General features: G+C 44.8%; 1 protein-coding gene across 10 annotated transcripts in view; it reads right to left on the bottom strand.

The window, feature by feature from the left end:
- The window catches only part of NEO1 (neogenin 1), a 205191-nt gene that overhangs the window by 6270 nt on the left and 179766 nt on the right, over positions 1-19155 (bottom strand). For 7 of the 10 annotated variants that reach the window (XM_051628379.1, XM_051628374.1, XM_051628376.1 and 4 more), the window contains exons 19-25: positions 17846-17953; positions 14867-15061; positions 14171-14203; positions 8937-9005; positions 7929-8076; positions 5155-5393; positions 4368-4460 (exon numbers count right to left, since the gene is read on the bottom strand). In XM_051628379.1, the coding sequence (XP_051484339.1) occupies positions 4368-4460; positions 5155-5393; positions 7929-8076; positions 8937-9005; positions 14171-14203; positions 14867-15061; positions 17846-17953 (885 nt within the window). The remainder of the gene's footprint in view (positions 1-4367; positions 4461-5154; positions 5394-7928; positions 8077-8936; positions 9006-14170; positions 14204-14866; positions 15062-17845; positions 17954-19155) is intronic. The other 3 variants (XM_051628375.1, XM_051628381.1, XM_051628380.1) reach the window with 2 other exon arrangements.

The raw sequence follows: 19155 nt of genomic DNA, 5'->3' as shown, positions 1-19155 counted from the left end.
TTTCTTGCAGGGAGCGGGCAAATGGAGGAGTAACCCACAAAAGCTTGGAGATAGGAAATCCAGCAGGGACAGCAGGCACCAGAGACACCAGGAGTTCTACATGTCAGCAAGGTAGGAGGCACATAGACTTTAAGGCATTACATTTTCCAGGCATAAACATTTTAAGTACTTCTGGTTGTAGAAACCACTGGCCTACACCTGTGTTCCAGCAAGCATTTCAGTCAGCATCAAAGATAACACGTCAGCAGAAAGGCTGCCTGGTTTGTGCACGGTTTGTGCAACCATGATAAAAAAATCCTAAACTTCACCTTCCGAGATACCTCCTAAAAACCTGGAGATGGGGAGAACACAAAATTGTAGTGGAACTGAAACACCATCCAAGGCAGAATGTGGTGAGCAAGTGGGGAAAACCTGACCCAGTGACAAGCCATGTCCCCAGGAAGGTTATCGGGCTATGGAGCCACCCAGCTTAAACTGCTGGGTTTTGATAATCATTTGCTGGGTTATCAGACCTGAATCACATACAGTTTAACAGGTCAAAAAGCAGCACATCGTACCACCAGCTCTTAATGAAGATCACAAGGCACTGTTTAATTTCTAGGCAGGTAAAAGCTCAGATGAAGAACTGGATAAAGAGAAATGTGATCTGTGAAGAAAGAAATAGCCCTTTGTTTCCTAATATCCTTCCAGATTTTTTGTTTTTCACTTGTCAGAGAAGGAACTAACTAGGCACACACCATACTGTAAATTATGTCCAAACTGAATTAGTATTTAAGAGGTAACTGCATTTGAATCCTACAGTGTGAGGACAAAAAAGCCATAGGAAGGCATCTGCAGGCACAGACCTTGTGGGAAACTGTTCTTTTCTTCCCCATATCAGTCTAAACAAAATGCCTTTTAAGCCAGTGAAGGTCTCTCCTGATTATCCCCAGCTAATGGAATAAAACAGACTTGCTTCTCAAGGACAACTGAACCCAAAATAACAGCTGTGGCCCAGGACAGAAAGGATGGGCAACAAGCCATCCTGTGCCCCTAGCAGTCACTGCCCTAACGTGGGGCTCATGGACACTCATTGGCTAAGGACAGTGACACTGACTGGACAGGTGGGTCAGGGGGGACACCCCCCTGCTGTGGACACACACACACACACTCCTCTCCTCACACCTCAAGGATTCCTTCCCTCCTTCTTTTGGTCCTTAACCCTCTCCTTCAAAAGCACAGGACCTTTTGCATTGCCTCCCTAAAGGGCACTTTCTCACTGTGTGTATATATACATATTGATATCCCTGGTAGCCATTCACACCTGCATTGTCCCTAAACATCATCCCTTGGTTTGTGTTAACCCTGATAAACTGATTAGTTTGTGGAGCAAACCTTGGCTTTAGAGGCAATTTCTGAGCACAGTGGGGCGTGCTTTCTAACTACCACCCCAAAATACGGTCCCACAGTGCTCCCCTGTTCTTTCTGGGCAAGGCAGTGTCTAATAATGAGAGGGAAACCAGACAGGCTTTTCAAGTGAACACAGCAGGACTGGCATCAAGAAGGGATGTCACAGCTGGGTTCAGTGCTGCGAGGCACAATCACACCCACAGCTGTATCTGCCAGCACTGTCACACCAGCCTGAGTGCCTTCAAAAGACAGAACTGGAATATACTGCCTGCCTCAGATGTGTGCCACCACCATGTCACTGGTGCCAACTGTGCATCTTTCCATCCTGTGTGGACTGAGCACACAAGTCGCTACGTTTCTCACCGAATAACACAGGACAAGGAGTACTTTGCTACACTGTTTCTGTGGAGTGTGCAGGACACCAGTTTATGCTACACGTAACCAGTGCTGCATCCCATTGAGGGATAAAACACTGAGTGCAAGGTAAGGCTTATTGCAGTGTGACTTTGTGATAGGGCCACACAAGTCTGCACTCAACATGTTCTAGCACCTGGCACGGGAGAGGAAGGGATCAGAATCCAGTAGCTGCCATGTCCCTTGTTAGACACCTGTATCTGTCAGCAGACAAACTTTTAAGAAACTAAAGAGACTAAAGATGGTTAGTGCAAAACTGCATTCTCTGCTCCTTCCTCGTACACATAAAACTGGGAGAAAACAAGGAGTATAAGACCTATTTTAAAACAACTAAAAAAAAAAGATACTACTCTTGTAACAAGAGTATAAAACAAGCAGTTGAAATTCACAACCTGAGCTAATCTGGTCATCAGGAGACTTGAAAAGCACAAAGAAGCCAGGAAAACCAAGCACTCACTCCAGGTACATAAAGCAAGGAGTTAGGAAGTTGAAATGTAAGGGACTGGCCTGAAATCATTCCATAAAACACAAGAGCTTGTGGTAGCAATTACCTGGCTGCAGGGCTGACCAAGAACGTGGTGCTCAGGGAAGTCTCAAGCCCAGAGCAGGTGAGCACTGTGTTAACTGCCTGTTAACCCCTGTGCTTTTTACCTTGTGCCCTCAAGTCAGGGTTTCAGTTTAGTCTGGAGGTTCCATCTCAGAGTCAGCATTTGAAAATTAGACATATTCATTCTTAAAATATGTCTTCATAATAATTAAAATATATTTCTAACACCTCAACAAAATATCTCAAGTTTTGTTCAAATCATCATTAATTGACAGGGAAATACACGGGTAAGAAATAACAAAGCAGACAACCTCCTCATGTAAGAATCTGCTGTGCCAGACTCACAAACCTCAGCCCTGTCAGGGGTCTGTCCGTGTACTGATAAATTCTGTCTCAGAGACACCTTGTGGAGCACAGTTCCTGTCCACAGTGCATCCCTTCCACAAGATGAGCATTGCTAGCCCTTTGGAGCCACTTCCTCTGCTCAGGAAATTGGGGGACTAGCTCCCAAGTGGGGATGTCTGGCACTGAGAGGTGTGGTGATCTACTGCCCTAGCTCCTGAATCTTCTACTTGAGGAGCAGCTGAGTTGTTTTGGAAGGTGCTCCTGAGCCACCACTACATTTTAGCATAAATGGATCCTGATTTTGGTTTGCCACATGAGGGTGGATTGTAAGCTAGAGCTGGTCAACCACTTCACCAACAGCTGTCCCTGCCATGGGGACAGCCACTCTGTCAGTGTTTTGGTGTAAGAGTAGTGGGTGAGAGGGTGAAGATGGTCATGTAGAAAAGACTAAGCACAATAGTCACCATCCCTGGAGGTATTTAGAAGTTGTGCAGATGTGCTGCTGAGGGACATGGTTTGGCAGTGGACTTGGCAGAGACGGGGTAATGGACTTGATCTTAAAAGGTCTTTTCCAACCTATATGATTCTATGACTCTTGTAAAAGTAAATCCTGTTTGGATTTACTGGACAGTGCCAGTAAAGGTGTCAGTGAAGGGAAGCAGTGAATGGAACACAGCTACATTTCTAAAAAGGCTGTGAAATCTTCAAGTTTAGAAATTATATTAAGATTTCTGGGGTAATCAAATGCTATTTTCATCTCAAGACACTCTAGAAGGACCTCACAGGACTGAGTGAGCAGGCAAAAAGGTGCCAGGTAAACTTCAGGATAACTAAACAAGCTAATAGAACAGTAATACACTGAGGGAAAAATAATCCCAGCAGGTACTGGTATGATGCTGCCCTCAGAGCTGGCAGTTCCAGCTCAGCACAGAGGTTTTGGAGAGATGGTTTGCAAATCTCTGGTATGATTAGTGCAGTATGCAACAGGAGCCAAAAAAGCCAACAGAACCTGGAACCTCATCCAGCAAGGCAGGTGTTGAGAACCAAGGCAGAAGACATTTCTCCTGCTCTGTAAAACCCTGGAGGTGCTGTGTGCAGCTCTGCCCTCTCTGCATCTCAAGAAGCAAGCAGGAAATTGAGAGAATGGCAACTGAAGTGCCAAAGGGGATGGAGTAGCTGCCTCACAAGGGGAGGCTAAAAAGGCTCTGACAGTTTGGTCCAGGGAGGAGAAAACTAAGAGTGGAGATGGAACCTGCCAGCTCTCCACAATTCCTGTGTAACAGCTGGAAACTGGCAGAGTGCAAAGGGAATGGACTATAAAAATCAACCAGGCTCACAGGCTCTGCATAAAAAGCACTGGTGTTGCCACTGGTGGAGACTGGGCAGCCAGTCTGCTGGACACATTCCTGACCCTTCCCCACTGTTGCTGCACCCTCCTGCTCCCTCCAACACAGCTGCTCAGTTTTTCCTTTAACTTGGTCTAACTCAGCCTTCATAGCCAGGCATTCAGGATGCTGCCTTAGAGCTGTTCCCACTGCAGACAGGAGAGAATTCCTCAGGAGAAGCAAGCAGGAAGGCAGAACATGAGTGTGTGTCGGTACATACAGGATCAGCCTGGCTTGTTTGGGTGCTCCCAGTTTCAAGCCAGCTGGGGGGTGAGCTGGTGACTTACGCTGAGGTGGTTGGGAATCAAAAGGCATCATCATCTTGGGCCTCATCCCCCTTCTTCCTGCCAGCGTGGACATGCTATCCTCTGACTCATGCCCTGAAGGAGAAGGACTGGAGGTTATTTACCATTACATTAAGGCTTCTGTAACAACATCCTAGATGATTTCCATCTCTATTTCTGGACTGCCCTGTTTAAAAGCAGTTCTGTGACTCACAATTGATAAAACCAGCTTTTTTTATCCTTCACTGCAAGGTGGAGAAGGGGACAGTTGGGGTAAAGATTATTGGGTGCTGGAGGAACTCTCCAGGCCATAATGCAAACACAAAGCAATGAGTGGCAGTGCAAAAAGCTACAGATCTGGGTCAGACCTGCTGGATTAATACATTAACCACTCACCAAGTGACAGCTTCCCTGCACCTCCAGAGTTGACCAAGAGCTGGTTAAAGGACCAAAACCTGGTTGTGTGTTTGACCACTGGAAAATAATGTCATGTGTGTCTCAACAAGCTCATATGAAACATTAAGATGGTGTTAGAGGATCTTCTGATTACTAATCAGTATTCACCAAGGGAAATTACTGAGGTAGCTCTTGGGCACTCAGTTTTCTCACTAAAACATGATCCATGATTTTCAGGGTTCTATAAACAAAGCACAAAACCAATTCACTACTTGGAAAATAAAAATAAAAAAGGCAAGAGTAGCTGACAAATGTCAATAAAGTGATTTCACCAGCTACAGTAAAATGTATTTCATCTGAAACATCATGGTCAAGGTATTCACTGCGAGCTCACCTCTGTAGGAATTCCGCCTCTGATGGATGTTGCTGTCCATGGAATTATCAACCGGGGTGATGTCCTGGGAGTTGCGAGGGATCGGGGTGTCTGTCATGACTGGATTGGGATCAGGAGATTTATCAATGGGTTTGAGCTCCAGTCTTTCATGATGGATCCAGAGGTCAGGAGGCTTGACATCTTTGGAGTTTCCCTTGTACTTATGGGAGCCATTCACTGATTTGCAGGCAGCTCGTTTCCTTGGGAAGGAAAACAAATGCCATGTTCTCAGATGCTCTTGGTGAAAAAGGCAAATTGTCACTGAGGTTTCCTTCAGATCTTGTATCCAGCTGAGCAGAAGTTTCCTGCTGGGCAGGAAGCTTTGAATTTTACATACAAACACATCTCAAAGCAGATTCTGCAACTCTGATGCCATGAAATTTGTCTCAAATGCTCCCACATGCTGCAGAACTGGGCCCTACAGTCTGAGCTTCCATTAACAAAAATTAAGTTGCCAGGACTCGTGGTTATGAAGAGAAGGTTGTGAACATGAAGTGTGTGTACATCATGCTGTGCCTGTGCTCCAGGGCTTACAAACAACCTCAAACAACAGCTGTAGCAGGAGTGTGCAAATAGCCAATTATCCCAACAGGATGGTTCCTTCTAAAGACTAATGACAAGAATGTGCATTCTGCCTCTGCGCAGGTTAGACACCTCTCACTGAGGTGCTTTTGCATCCCTGCTGAACAGCAGCAAACCAGTGGTGAGGGGGACACTTGGCACGATGGAATTCTGGAAAAGAACAATGTAGGAGCTCCAGCACTGCCCTCCACACTCACTCCTCACTCTGGACCCTGGCAACGATGGAGGAAGATGTCCCCCCCAGGTAGAAATCCCTTGCTAGAAATGGTGAAGATATGACTAAATGAAATAGTGGAAATAAGACTGAGCAGAGTCTGTAGTGTGGGTGCCCAGAGCCAGCACCTGCCCTGCCCTGCAGCTGGGTGGGAACATGGAGCAGAGAGTGATTCCCTGCCTGGGGGCTGCTGCATGGGAGAGAGGTGGCATTTAGAAACTGGGAAAACAAAGGCAAGATTTCACAGGGTTGTTTATGTCGCTTGAAAATAAAATAGGTCTCTTGAGCACAGAGCTGGGACTTTTGCCCTCTCCCAGGCACATCCCCCAGTTCCTGGACCATCACTCATACATCCTTGCTCTCCTCTCTTGGAGAGCTTGTATTTTTGCAGGAGGGTTCAGCTTCAGCAAAACAAGTGGAGATTATCTTCTAAGCCTGGCTTTTAACCACTTCCTTAACACCCTGTTTTGCATAACATAGTCTTCTCAAACTTAACAGAACACTTTTCAGCTGCATTCAGTTCTTTCAGAGCACATGCAGAAACAACCTTCAGGGAGCATCACTGCTGTCGTCATCACTCAGATGCTCTGCATGAGGGCAGAGGTCAGAGGCACCCCTGCAGTTAGGGTTCTGGAGCACTTTTCTAAGGACTCCAGTACCAGGTTCAGCCTCCACTCCAGTGACCTATCTAAAACTGGCTGGTATCATGCCCGGTGTGTAAACCTACTCCACACAGTGCAGCACATGCTAAGAACAGAAGTGAGAATCTGCCTGTCGAGCTCACACAGCTCTAAGCAGATGTATCAGCTCAAGTTCTCCATGGGACAACAATGTGCCCTTGTGGCCAAGAAGGCCAATGGTATCTTGGGGTGCATTAAGAGAAGTGTCTCCAGCAGGTCAGGGAGGTTCTCCTCCCCCTCTACTTGGCCCTGGTGAGACCTCACTTGGAGTGTTGTGTCCAGTTCTGGGCTCCCCAGTTCCAGAGGGACAGGGATCTACTGGAGAGAGTCCAAGGGAGGCTACAAGGATGATGAAGGGACTGGAACACCTGCCTGATGAGGAAAGGCTGAGAGATCTGGGGCTGTTCAGTCTGGGGAGGAAAAGGCTGAGGGGGAATCTAATGTCTATTAATACGTGAGGGCATCAAGAAGGCAGGGACAAGCTCTTGTCACTTGTGCCCTGGGGCAGGACAAGGAGCAATGGATTCAAACTTGAGCACAGGAAGTTCCAGCTCAACATGAAGAAGAAATTCTTTCCTGTGAGGGTGACAGAGCTGCCAGGCTGCCCAGAGAGGCTGTGGATTCTCCTTCTCTGGAGACTTTCCAGACCTGTCTGGATGCCTTTCTGAGTGATCTGCCCTAGTTTTGGTCCTGCTCTGGCAGGGGGGTTGGACTCGATGATCTGCAGAGGTCCCTTCCAATCCCTAATACTCTGTGATTCCGTAAGTTGGGAAACTGAGCTGCCAGGCCCATGTGCTGCTCTGCCAAGATGAATTCTACCCCTGGTGCAAAATGAGGGACGTCAGCCCTCAGATGAGCAGGTAAAGACACGTGGCAGAAGACGCTGCGAGTACCACAGCCACATAGAGCTGACTATGAAAAAGAAATGCCAGATAATCCCAATATTTTAACCAATTGCTTCTCCTCAGAGAGAGGACAAATGCAGGTGTACATGAAAGCACTGACCTAGTTTGCCTGTAAACTCTTGATGGTTAGGAAAAGCAGAACATCACCATCATCACAGGCGTGGTAACTGGACTGGGTTGATGGTTGTTACCTGCTGAACAGCGAGTTCAACCTGCACCACTCACCTGTTGTCAGAACACCATTTCTACAGCCCACCGGACTTAAAAGTAATCAACTTTACAAGCATCAGAAAGAAAAAGGTTAAATAAGAGAATTCAGTGAGAAAGGCAGAAGAGGGCAAAGCGCCACCTCACTTTTTCTGGTGAGAAGTTGTACGCCGAGTGCAGAAGACAGCGACGATCACCACAACCACAATGGTGATCACCCCCACGGACACTATGATCACCAGGAGCATGTTGCTGTCCAAGGGAGAAGTGGGACTTCCGTGGGGACTGTTGCTGCCTGGAAGAGTTAAAGTTGGGAGAAAGGAGTTATTTTTTACAAAGAAAAGATGCCCATCAAGAGCAAGCAGTGCCCATCAGAGACTTGTAGACCCAGAGATCAGCAGCACGAGGAAGGTGACTTGTCTGCCAGGATTTTAAGTGAAATGCCTTTTTTTTTTTTTTTGTCATTTGCCAGTTGTGTTTCTGTACAATTGCTAAATCTATAAGATGCTTTATAGAACCATTTCCAACTGTATAAAAATTCATGTTCACCGTAATCAAATAGTTACTATAAAAAAAAATTCAATGGTTTATAATCAAATAGTTATTATGAAAAAATTCCATGGTTTAGATTCTACAGAGAGTTAACCTGGGACCTTGCTAAAACTGAAGCACCATGGGCATCCTCTTGGACCCAGTAATCACATGAACCAGGACCAGTGTTCTAGAGTCACCCCTTTCCTCTGAAACAAACACATTTTATGTGACACTAAAGAGTGTTACCTTCAGGCAAGGCTTCCAGAATGCACAGTGCTAGTAAGGAGAAGGAGTTAGGATTATTTTTTTCCACCCTAACATGTTCTCACTGAATTAGTTTTCCACTTGTGCACTACAGCAGCCATTTAAAACTCAACTGGGAACAAGATCTGCCTATCAAGACTGAAGTGGAAATGCATGCAATGATATTTTTTTCCAGATACCACCTCACAGGAGGCAAGAACACTGTGACAGAAGCACAGTACCATGCCTTGAGTGGGAACAACTGTCATCATAAAGAGAAAAAGCCCCTGGAACAGATGTAATCAGGAGGATACAGCATTGCTCAGAGAGATGCCAAAAGCTACTGCATTTAAATGGAAAAGCTTTCTAACAACTTACCCCCAAGTGGTGGTTTGTAATCTGGTCCTAAGTCCACTGGGCGGCTTCCTTTCCCTGCAGATCCTGAAGCTGAAAAGGTCATTTCTGTGGTCAGTTTATTTACACTTGTACCTATAAACACACACTCCAGCATTTCTGAGGCAGCTCTTTCAGAACATCTCTGAACCACAGAGCAATTTTTTCCCTTCCTTTTCTCTCCCCTACAATATGATTTGGCTTTGAACAGCAACTGCGCTTCTTCAAGAAGAACCTTCTTCAAAAGAGCTATTAAATAATTAGTTGCCTGTGTTACTATTTTCCTAAGTAAGCTTAGGAGCCTCTACTAGTATTCATTTTTTTAAAGATAATAACATTATTTGCAGTAATACACGGGTGTATATTGAGGCAAATGGCTTTGCCACACTTGACAGTTCATAATCTGGAAGCAATAATTATACAGGTTTCTTTTCTAATACCTAATTGCAGTGTGGAAGACTGGAAATAAGGGGAGGATCAAAAGCACAGTAAATGTAGTATTAAGCCCCTGCTTGTCCATAAAAACTTGCTTTCAACTTCTCATTCTTTTCTGTTTGTTTCATCTTCCCCACAAGTGCCAACGAAGTATCACAAGGATGTTTTTTGGGAAGCCTGGGATAACAAACCCATTTGGTTCAAAACTTAACATTTATAGTGTAACAACAGAAATAAACACAGTTATTACAAACTGGGGCAAACTGCACAGCCCCTCTAGAACCTTCACTTGTGGGCTCCTTGGTGCCACATGCACGAGTTGACCTCCCAGCTGAACTGCTGTCCTCTTTCCACTCTAACAAGTGCTTTCTTTGCATAATTCAGGTCTGATTTTGATCCTGTGCTGCTGCAGCAAGACTCCTGGAGTCACAAGTTCACCTTGGATGCTAAGACCTCTCCTGAGTTAGCAGAATGCTTCCTGCAGGTAAGGACACACAACCCCCTGGTTCTTGAGCTGTGTCTTCATTTAAATGCACCAATGCAAAATTAGCATAAATTATAAAAATACTGTAGGTGGGGAAACATCCAGCAAGATGTACAGAACATTCCTCCTCATATGGGAATCCTATGCACCTTGTAACACTGCTGTGCACATAAAGCCAAGACCCAAAAAAACCCCCACTCTGCCAACAGAGCAGTTTCACAGTCAGAAAAAGGGTTTTCTGAGTTAAAAATCCCCTCTAACCAAGAAGGAGTAACTTTAAAGGGTGTGTAACAAATGGAAATTGTGAACTTAAAGCCAAAGCCTGTAAATCGGTCACTGTGGCATAAAGACAACCAGTAAAACTCAGGAGAAGGTCCCAGAAAGAATAACAATTAAGCCCCAAGAAGGGCAGTAAAAGGGAATGTGACATTTATGGAGTGAGGAGTTAGATACAGTCTAAAATAATGGAAAAGATGCACTGCAGGACAAATCCATCATGAAAAAGACATATTGCACCTGCCAGTCCAGGGAGGACACTGCATGCCCTGAAAGCTAGTGATTTTGCAGGAGCAATGGAACAATTTAACTGAGTTTTAAACACCTTGTTTTTAATGTATTTACATCTGTACAAGCAGATAACCTGCTCTGAAACCCCCCCTAGATGAGGCTATGTTAGAGCACCAGGGAAACTGCAGGAGAAGGGGGGTGTGTGACAATAACTGTCAGTATTTTAAAAGGATAGACACCCTGCACATTTTTAGTGCAGCACCTGGAACCTTAACATAGGCAAAATCATGGAGAAGGTGACAGACAGGAGGTGCTGGAACACTTTGTGCCCATCTTTCTGTTTTATTGAAAACAGTCTTCTGAAACAAACTAAATGTCAGTCTCAAATCTGGTTGGTACCTATGCAGACAGGCTATATTTAGAGTTCCATAAAGCACTTTCCTGAGTACTGTACAACGCTGTGTTAAAAATACCATCATAAAAAAGCTATGACACAAATTAACAAGATTAACAACTAATTAACTGATAAAGATAAGAATTATACTTGCAGAATCATTTACTCACAAGGGATGTTTCTAATGAGTTCTGCAAAGACCTGTGCTTGACCAAGTGTGATTCAATATCCTTAATAACACCATGAAAAAATTGAGAATAATTGCTACTGAAGTTGACAGATGACATAAAATAATGAAGTAGATAATAAGCACAAAGTCACCTGCACAGGCCCTATGGCACATGTCAGGGGGAGCACAGGGAGTCCATATGGTTTATCCCAGGGTCTGTGCTCCCAGAACAATGTACCTACTCACCCAGCTTCCACACCCCTAAGAGGGTGGGTATGGGACAAAGTTGTAGCATCCCAGACTGGTTTGGTTGGAAGGGACCTTCAAGATCATCTAGATGCAACCCCCTGCATGGGCAGGGACACCTCCCACCAGCCCAGGTTGCTCAGAACTCCATCAAACCTGCCCTTCAACACTCCCAGGGATGGGGCTTCCATAGCTTCCCTGGGCAACCTGGGCCAGGGTCTCACCATCTTTGCTTTGTCTTTAAGACTGTCTGGGATACAGCCTAGTAGTTTAACAAATTTTTAAAAACATGTATTGGGAACCACCCAGTAAACTTCAGTGTCCTCATGCCTTTTAAAATCTCCCCCACTCTCACAGTACAATGACCCTAGCAGTAATTATCATGGAATCACAGAGCTGTCAGGGTTGGAAGGGACCTCTGGAGATCATCCAGTCCAACCCCTCTGCTAGAGCAGGATCCTCAGAGCACATCCCACAGGGCTGCATCCAGGGGGGTCTGGAATATCTCCAGAGAAGGAGACTCCACACCCCCCTGGGCAGCCTGGCCCAGGGCTCTGTCACCCTCACAGGCAAGAAGTTTCTCCTTGTGTTCCAGTGGCACTTCCCATGTTCCAGCCTGTGCCCATTGCCCCTCGTCCTGTCCCTGGGCACTGCTGAGCAGAGTCTGGCTCCAGCCTCCTGCACCCACCCTGAGATACTTGCAGGCACTGATAAGGTCTCCCCTCAGCCTTCTCCTCTCCAGGATGAACAGCCCCAGCTCTCTCAGCCTTTCCTCATCAGGGAGATGCTCCAATCCCCCAGTCAGCTTTGTTGCCCCAATTACAGTAATTTCCACCAAAAGTAGTAAATGTGCTTCCATAACAAATGGTAATTTCTATTGTTCTATCAATAACAGTAAATAAAAAGATGATTAGCTGTTGAAAGTTGGATTTTCCCCATTCAGCACCCTGCCATGAATATCAGAGCTAAGGAAGTTATTTCATATAAATCACACTGAGCTGATAAAAACGTTGGAAGGCAGTGAAATGGAGAGAGCAGCACTCTGGCAAGCAGTCATATTTCCAAAGGGTGCAGCCACCCAATTCCTGAAACCAGGGATCAACAGCTGAGCCTTCAATTCTGGGGAGCTCATCTCTTGGGCAGTGCAACCTGAAAGCTGACCTGGCCCTGCTCTGCAGCTCAGGTGGGCACAAGCCTTGCTGCTGCATGCTCTGCTCTGAGCAGGCACAGACACACACACCTGTCCTGGCACCAGCCTTTTTTCCAGGATCTCACACCCTTTGTTGTTGAGATTTCCCATTTCCTTCTTACAGTAAGGAACAGTAAAAGAAAACATTGACTTCAAATGGTGGGGTTTTTTTGCCTGTCAGTCTCCATGTTACCCATCAGGTTTACCCATCAGGCATCTGCAGGCAGACAAGGTATTTTCACTTTGTGTTACTTTTGGATAGTTTGACTAGGATTAGACTTCTTAACCTTTGCTTTTGCACCAGGCCAGTGCAACTCCTTCAAGCTGATGGCAACACCAACAACCTCTCCCAATACAAGTGCTGTGCTCTAGAGGTGTGTGGAAGAACAAGGTGGTGTGCTTGATACAGCAGAAAAACATTAAAGTAGGGGAGAGAAAAAAAAAAAGGTAGAACCACTAAGGGCAGAGAGTCAATCCCAGGGAAGTTTTGTTCCTTCCAGTCTCAAATAACTTGTCTGCCATGTCCTGAAGGACACAATTCTGCAGCTTGGTGACCTTGTGCCAGAGCAGCCTTCTCTGCTTTTCAGCTGATCTTCTCCTTTCCTCCATCAAACCTACTGCTATGATTTATAATCTCAGACTGTTCTTATTGGAGCTCTGAAACAAAACTCTCTTGGGTAGGCTTTTATGATTTATAAATGACATCATTTGATAAACACTAATCAAATTGGTACTAGAAGAATATGTTACTTTCGGGTGATAACGACACATGACTAGATTTAGTTACCTGCTGAAATGAGATTAGAACAGTGCAGAAGACAAAACAGTAACTTTTAAACAAAACTTTTTAATATTCCCCTTGTCCCTTTCAGTAGCAGATGAGCACCCATGATGTGAGCATCTGCTTCCCCACAGACAAGCCTGAATCCCACCCAGCATCTCTGTTACACAAGCCTGGATATGAATCTACTCCCTGCCTGTCCACTATCAGCATTACCAAGTAAAGGTATCAGCAGCAGAAAGTAAAAGCATATTTAATAACTTACTTCTAAGTAACAAGGTAAAAAGGAAGTTAAAACAAAGCTCCTTCTCACCCCCCCCAGGATCTATTTAATTGTATGTCTAAGCTGCTTGCCAATGTCCTTTCAAACTCATCCCTTTAGACTAATTCTTCCCCTTTTTATTGGACTTGTAGGTTATTTGGAAGGAAGCAAAGACAGCCCTGGGACATCCACCTTATAATTCAATGTAGTAAACTCAAAGCTGCCATTTTTCAAGCTAGCACTTTAAAACCTTAGGGCTTTTAGTAGCTAATGCTGTGCTGTGCCAGAGAGCCTGAGGCTAAATGAGCTGACAAGCAGGATCTCTCTAGCAAAAGAGCTTCCTAGAGCAGCCATCCTTTTCATTATTAGGAAAATTACAGATGTAGAGCTCACAAAACAGCACTTGTGCTAATTAGATAACTGATCTGCCACCTCTGTCCCCTGAGATCTTGCTTCAATGGTCAAAGGCTGGCTGGAATCACTTCATCCAAAGGCATTTAGACAGTGATTCAGCTCTGGCACAACCTGCCTGTCCCTTCACCTGACATCTGACTGCAGAGACCACTTTACACTCCCAACACCCACACCAGAACAGGGCTTCCAGTTCTTCCACAATTAAAGGCACAACAGGGACGTGCTCATTTACAGTTAGAGCAGCAGGTATTTGTTTCATTTCAGAAATGCAACAGCACATGGACAGGAAAAACAATGTGATGGATGGAATAAAAGAGAAAGTGTGGCTAGTCATTTACCTTGATCATTAGGCATTTTATCTGAGGATTCAGCTAGTGGGACAAGCACAGGGAAGGAAAAAACAAGAGAAAGATCACAAGGCTTGAAGGGGTGAGAGACAGAATTTAAAGTTTCACACAGCACAAGCAGCTGAGCTAGAGCTCTCATCACTAACCACCAGCACTCGTAAGGAAAAGTACTGTTAGAAAATCTACTTCTAGCTTTGTTTTTCACATTTTTTCTGAACTGTCACACATTTGTGCTATTTCACTGGTTACCCATCACCAAGTAGTTCTGGATTTAAGAGGCTGTTGTGTCTTCCCCTCATATCATCCACTTCCCTTGGGAGCAATTGTGCTTTGTCCTGTTCCATCATGAGCGGACGTGACACACAAGACCTAAACTCATCTTAAAGGAACTAAGAACTAGTTCATGTCCTAAACCTTTAGGACATGGACCCTCAACATTAACAACCAGAGGACCTGAGTGCCCACCAGTAAATTTGAAACACCATTAATTAAACAGCTGAGCAACATTTGCATATGTACTAATTACATGCAAGAGCAATCCAAGGGGAAATTTCATTCCAGTCAAACTTCATCGTCTTCCTGCCTTTTCCAGTTTAAACACACAAATCATGCTACTGGTATCTTGGCCCTGTAGGGTGGCATTCAGAAAATGAGGAGGAAGGTATTCAGATGGAGGTGCTACTTTACCTTTTGGGGTTCTGAACTGAACTGCCTCAGACATCGGCCCCATCCCCTTCGAGTTGCGGGCCTGGATCTTGAAATAATAGGGCGTGTCCAGGGTCAGCTCCTGTATCTGGTGGGTCAGCCTGTTGCCCACCACAGGTTCAATCACCCAGTCATGGATTTCAGCATTCACATCCGTGCTGTAGTAAATGATGTATCCTAATCAAAAGGAAACGGCAAAAGAACTTGATACATCAAAGAACAGGACAGTCATAAGATCTCACAGCAAGTGAGATGGCATTTGCAGAGCTAGATGATGATGGGCTTTCTCAAAGTGCATTCTTACTTTTTCAAGACTGAGAATGCATTCAAATATTAGACAGCCTTGAATTTTAAACTGTTCAAAAGTATTCACTGAGAAAGCCATTTAAAATATCAAAACCATTTTTGGCCACTGTTCACTGAATCTGCAGAAGTTGCTCATTTCCATCTCTATACCTGTTCCTAGGCTAAACACAGTAAAATAACATGAAACGTTATCAAAACATCCTCAAAGTATTAGTATTTATAGAAAATAACCTTACAACAACAAAATCACGTTCTCATGCAGAGCTAAAGAACGTGTTTAGTAATTTATCATTATTCTGTTATTTTTCAGTGTAAAACAAAGATGATGATAACCTGCAGAGCACTAAGTTATCTTGGATGCCACAGAAAAAAGGTATGGGAAATGTTTATCATCTGTTACTAAATATCCTGCACATACAAACCAACACAAGTAACAGCTTTATAACCCTTGTTAGGTAAGAACCACAGAGCCTCAGGATCAAATAAATACGTGCACCAATACAGGGCTGGGTCATCAGATGCTCCATGCACAGCCTGCTGCTCCCCCTGCCCCACAGACCACCTGCCTGGTGTCTGCAAGGGAGGGGAGACCTCCAGAGTGACTTCCTCTTCTTTCAAGAATCTGCAACTACTGCTGATACCTCCAGTTCACAGAACTCACAGTAACCAGTATGGCATGGAGGCTGGTGCTTCCAACACCAGCTGTGGCTCTGGCATGCTTAACTCCTTCCCCTGGTGGCAGTTCCCTACTGAGGGCTGGATTTAATAATTTTCTAGTTGTACAGGTCACAAAGCAACAGATCAGTAACTTGTTTAACAAGGGGCAACATATATATATATATATAAAATACAACTATATCTATCTAGTGACAGCTGAAGGCACTGTGTGTGGTAGAGAGGCACAGGGCTGCTGAGGTCAAGCAGCCAGCCAGCCCTCACCAAGCTGCACAAGCAGCTGCAACCCAGACTAGCACCATTCAGGATTTCACATCCAACTGATCAGGAGGAGATCAGGGCTGAAAAGACAAGTATTCCCCAGCCATGCTGTTTGATGCATGGAATTCCATCACCACGTGGTTTCTAGGGCATTATGGAAGGCACAGTGAGCTGAGTTAATGAGCAATGGTTGCTGTGCCTCTGGGGCTGGCAGGGGCTGTCCCCACCAGAGGGCACCCAGCCCACACCACCCTGAAACCTCCTACCTTGTTCCTCTGGCAAACTGACTCTAATGGGGTTGTATTATTCATCTTCTTTTTTAGCCATTAACTGCTGCTTATGCAAAACCTAGTAAACACTACATTTTTTCATCCAACACACATGAATAAACAGAAGGTTCTTCACAGTATAGACACTGCAAGGAGAATTTTTTACCAGGCACGTTGCATGCATGATAATTTTGCCAATCAGTGCAAGGAAATGCTGATCTCCTTTGGACCTTGTCTTCCCTTTCTCACTTATGCACTTGACATGAGACAACAGGCTTATCTTTTAGAAGGACATGTAACCTGGGGCTGTTTGTACCTGACATTTCACACCTGTCTGAATGCCCCTCACTGACAGCCAGGTCCTTCAACCTGCAGTTAAGATAAAGGCTCTTGGTTCTCCACTCAAACCATCTCTCCCATAAAAAGGAAACATCATGTTGATGAGAATGTAGAACTGGCTTTAGAGCCTATATAAAAATCTAAGTCCAGGACACAAAGAGCTGTGTGCCAGGCTGTGGTGCAGAGCAGGCTGCTGGGTCAGACTGCACCCATTACAGCTCCCTGGGGAGACCCTGGCACCCAGCAGTGCCCCCCTGTGTTGCACAGCCCCTTTCTTACAGCTCACTTAAAAGTTTAACTCCCAAAGGTGAAGAGTCTCCAGTATTTTCCCTTTTAGTCTCCTGTCTGGAACCTGGGAGGCTGCAGAGCTTCAGCAGATACCAGCTGCTGACAGGCTTCAAAGCCTTGATTCTGCACCATGGTTAATTCTGAGAACAAAAGCAAAATCATACACTGCAAACTATATGCCAATAAAATCTGCTTTCAGCTTAAAGCCTGGGGTAAAAAAGGAAAATTGAAGTGAATTATATCAAAAAAGCCTTTAGAAATGTGAATCCAAACAGAAAGCACAGAAAGGCAACAGTAATTACTATTTTCTGTAAAATGATTTATCCTGTGTGAAAGTGATGCAGTTAGAAAGGCAAATAACAGTTTACTCCTAATGATTATGTCAGGGGACTAATAAACTGACACTAGGTCTGGTTTGTGCCACAAAAATGACACAAAGATGACAAAGAGCACTGGGATGGAGTCTTATAAATAAAATACTGATTGGCCAGATGTGTTATAGATGTGTTTCTGCAGGCAGGCTATCAGAGAAGCACAAGCTGATGAAGGCAAAGGTTACTGAGATACTTAAACTTCCAATTATCTTTCTGGTTAGACTCCAATTTCACACTGCAGTTAGTTTACATCTTGCTATATTTTCACTAGGTACAAAAGTAAATAATTAATCTGAGCTAATCAAAAGATTGACATAGAAGATAAGAGCCCTCTTGGCTAGCTCTAGGCTAAATTAAGCAGGGAAGGTGCTCTCCTAGGTATGCAGGGTGCAATTCTGCTGCTAACCAGGCATCTTTGCACCAGGCTGTGCTGCTGGTGGGAACTGCACCTGTGATTTTGCCGTTGGCTTCAGAGGGCGGCTGCCAGTTGACAATGATTGTCCGAGGCTTCCCCTCTTTGCTCACCACAGTCACATCTTTGGGGGGAGAAGTAGGAACTGCAAACAAACAAACAAACAGACACACCGTCAGAAACGGGTCGCTCCATTTCACTGGGTAGAAACAAAGTCACCTCAGCACCTTTTTATTTGATTGGAAAAAAAAACCAGGCCTGCACGACAATGAAACCTCTCAATGTTCAATCTTCCAGTACATCTACCATCCACTGGTCTTCCTGATTTCCTGGCAAATGCCATCTGGTGTCAGCATCTCCTTTCCATCAGGAGTTACCTGTTTTCCACAGCATTTCTGCCACCAGATGCTGTGATTTGTGACTGAGTCCAGGTGTCTTCAAACCCCTGGCAGCTTTGCACACCTCTTAACAGCTGGGGGCAGGGACTTGGAACTGGAATTTCTTTGCTCATCATAAAAATCACCTGAACTTGTGAAATAAATGCATTTTCTGTACACAGGCACATGAAACACCTCCCCATTTTCAGGTTTGTGGTGGGACCAAGACCTAGTAATGCCAATTTGCCACTTAAATCTGAATCAGCAAACTAAACCCACCAAAGATTTAGAATCATCAGCACTGATTGACTTTCCTGTAGAATTATTTGTAATTTGCAAGGAAATCTGCACCACAGAAGCATTTAAAATCCTGAAATATTTGCTGAACACACTTGTCCAACATCTTTCCTTGGGTTGCCAGAGAACAAGACCGAGAGAAAGAAAGGAAGAGGGAGCACCTCCTTCCCCCACCAGCCTCCTCCTGCCTGGGACTCAGGAAATGGCACAAGTTGCTCCAGTGAAAGGCTGAAATCTGAGACCTTTCTTGCTGTAAACTGAAATATCCAGCCGGGGATTAGATTAATGGCTTTCAAATGCACAGAGCCAATGTCTCCAAAGGTGCATTAACCAGCCACAGTTTGCAATCCCACACACACTATGAAAAATAGCAGACTTCTAATTAGGTAACTTTAAGCAAAGTAATCCCATCTTGGATATTTAATACCCTAACAGTAACATTAGTGCTCACACGATGCTCTCTGCATGTCAAGAGCTTTATGTAGATCACCCATTAGAAATGAATCTGTCCATCCTCTGAGATGGCTGTTCTCCCTGTGCAGAATAATAATAGCTGGACACCAGGCAGAAGCTCAAAAGGGATTTGTAAATATGATCCCAAATACTTCCAAACATGCTCAACAGAAACCTACAGATGTAAAGCACAAGTCAAGGCCCCACAGTAAACTTCACA

The sequence above is a fragment of the Apus apus genome, chromosome 10 (assembly GCF_020740795.1).
Source record: "Apus apus isolate bApuApu2 chromosome 10, bApuApu2.pri.cur, whole genome shotgun sequence".
Classification (NCBI taxonomy): domain Eukaryota; kingdom Metazoa; phylum Chordata; class Aves; order Apodiformes; family Apodidae; genus Apus; species Apus apus.
This window is presented reverse-complemented; position numbering and strand designations above follow the sequence as displayed.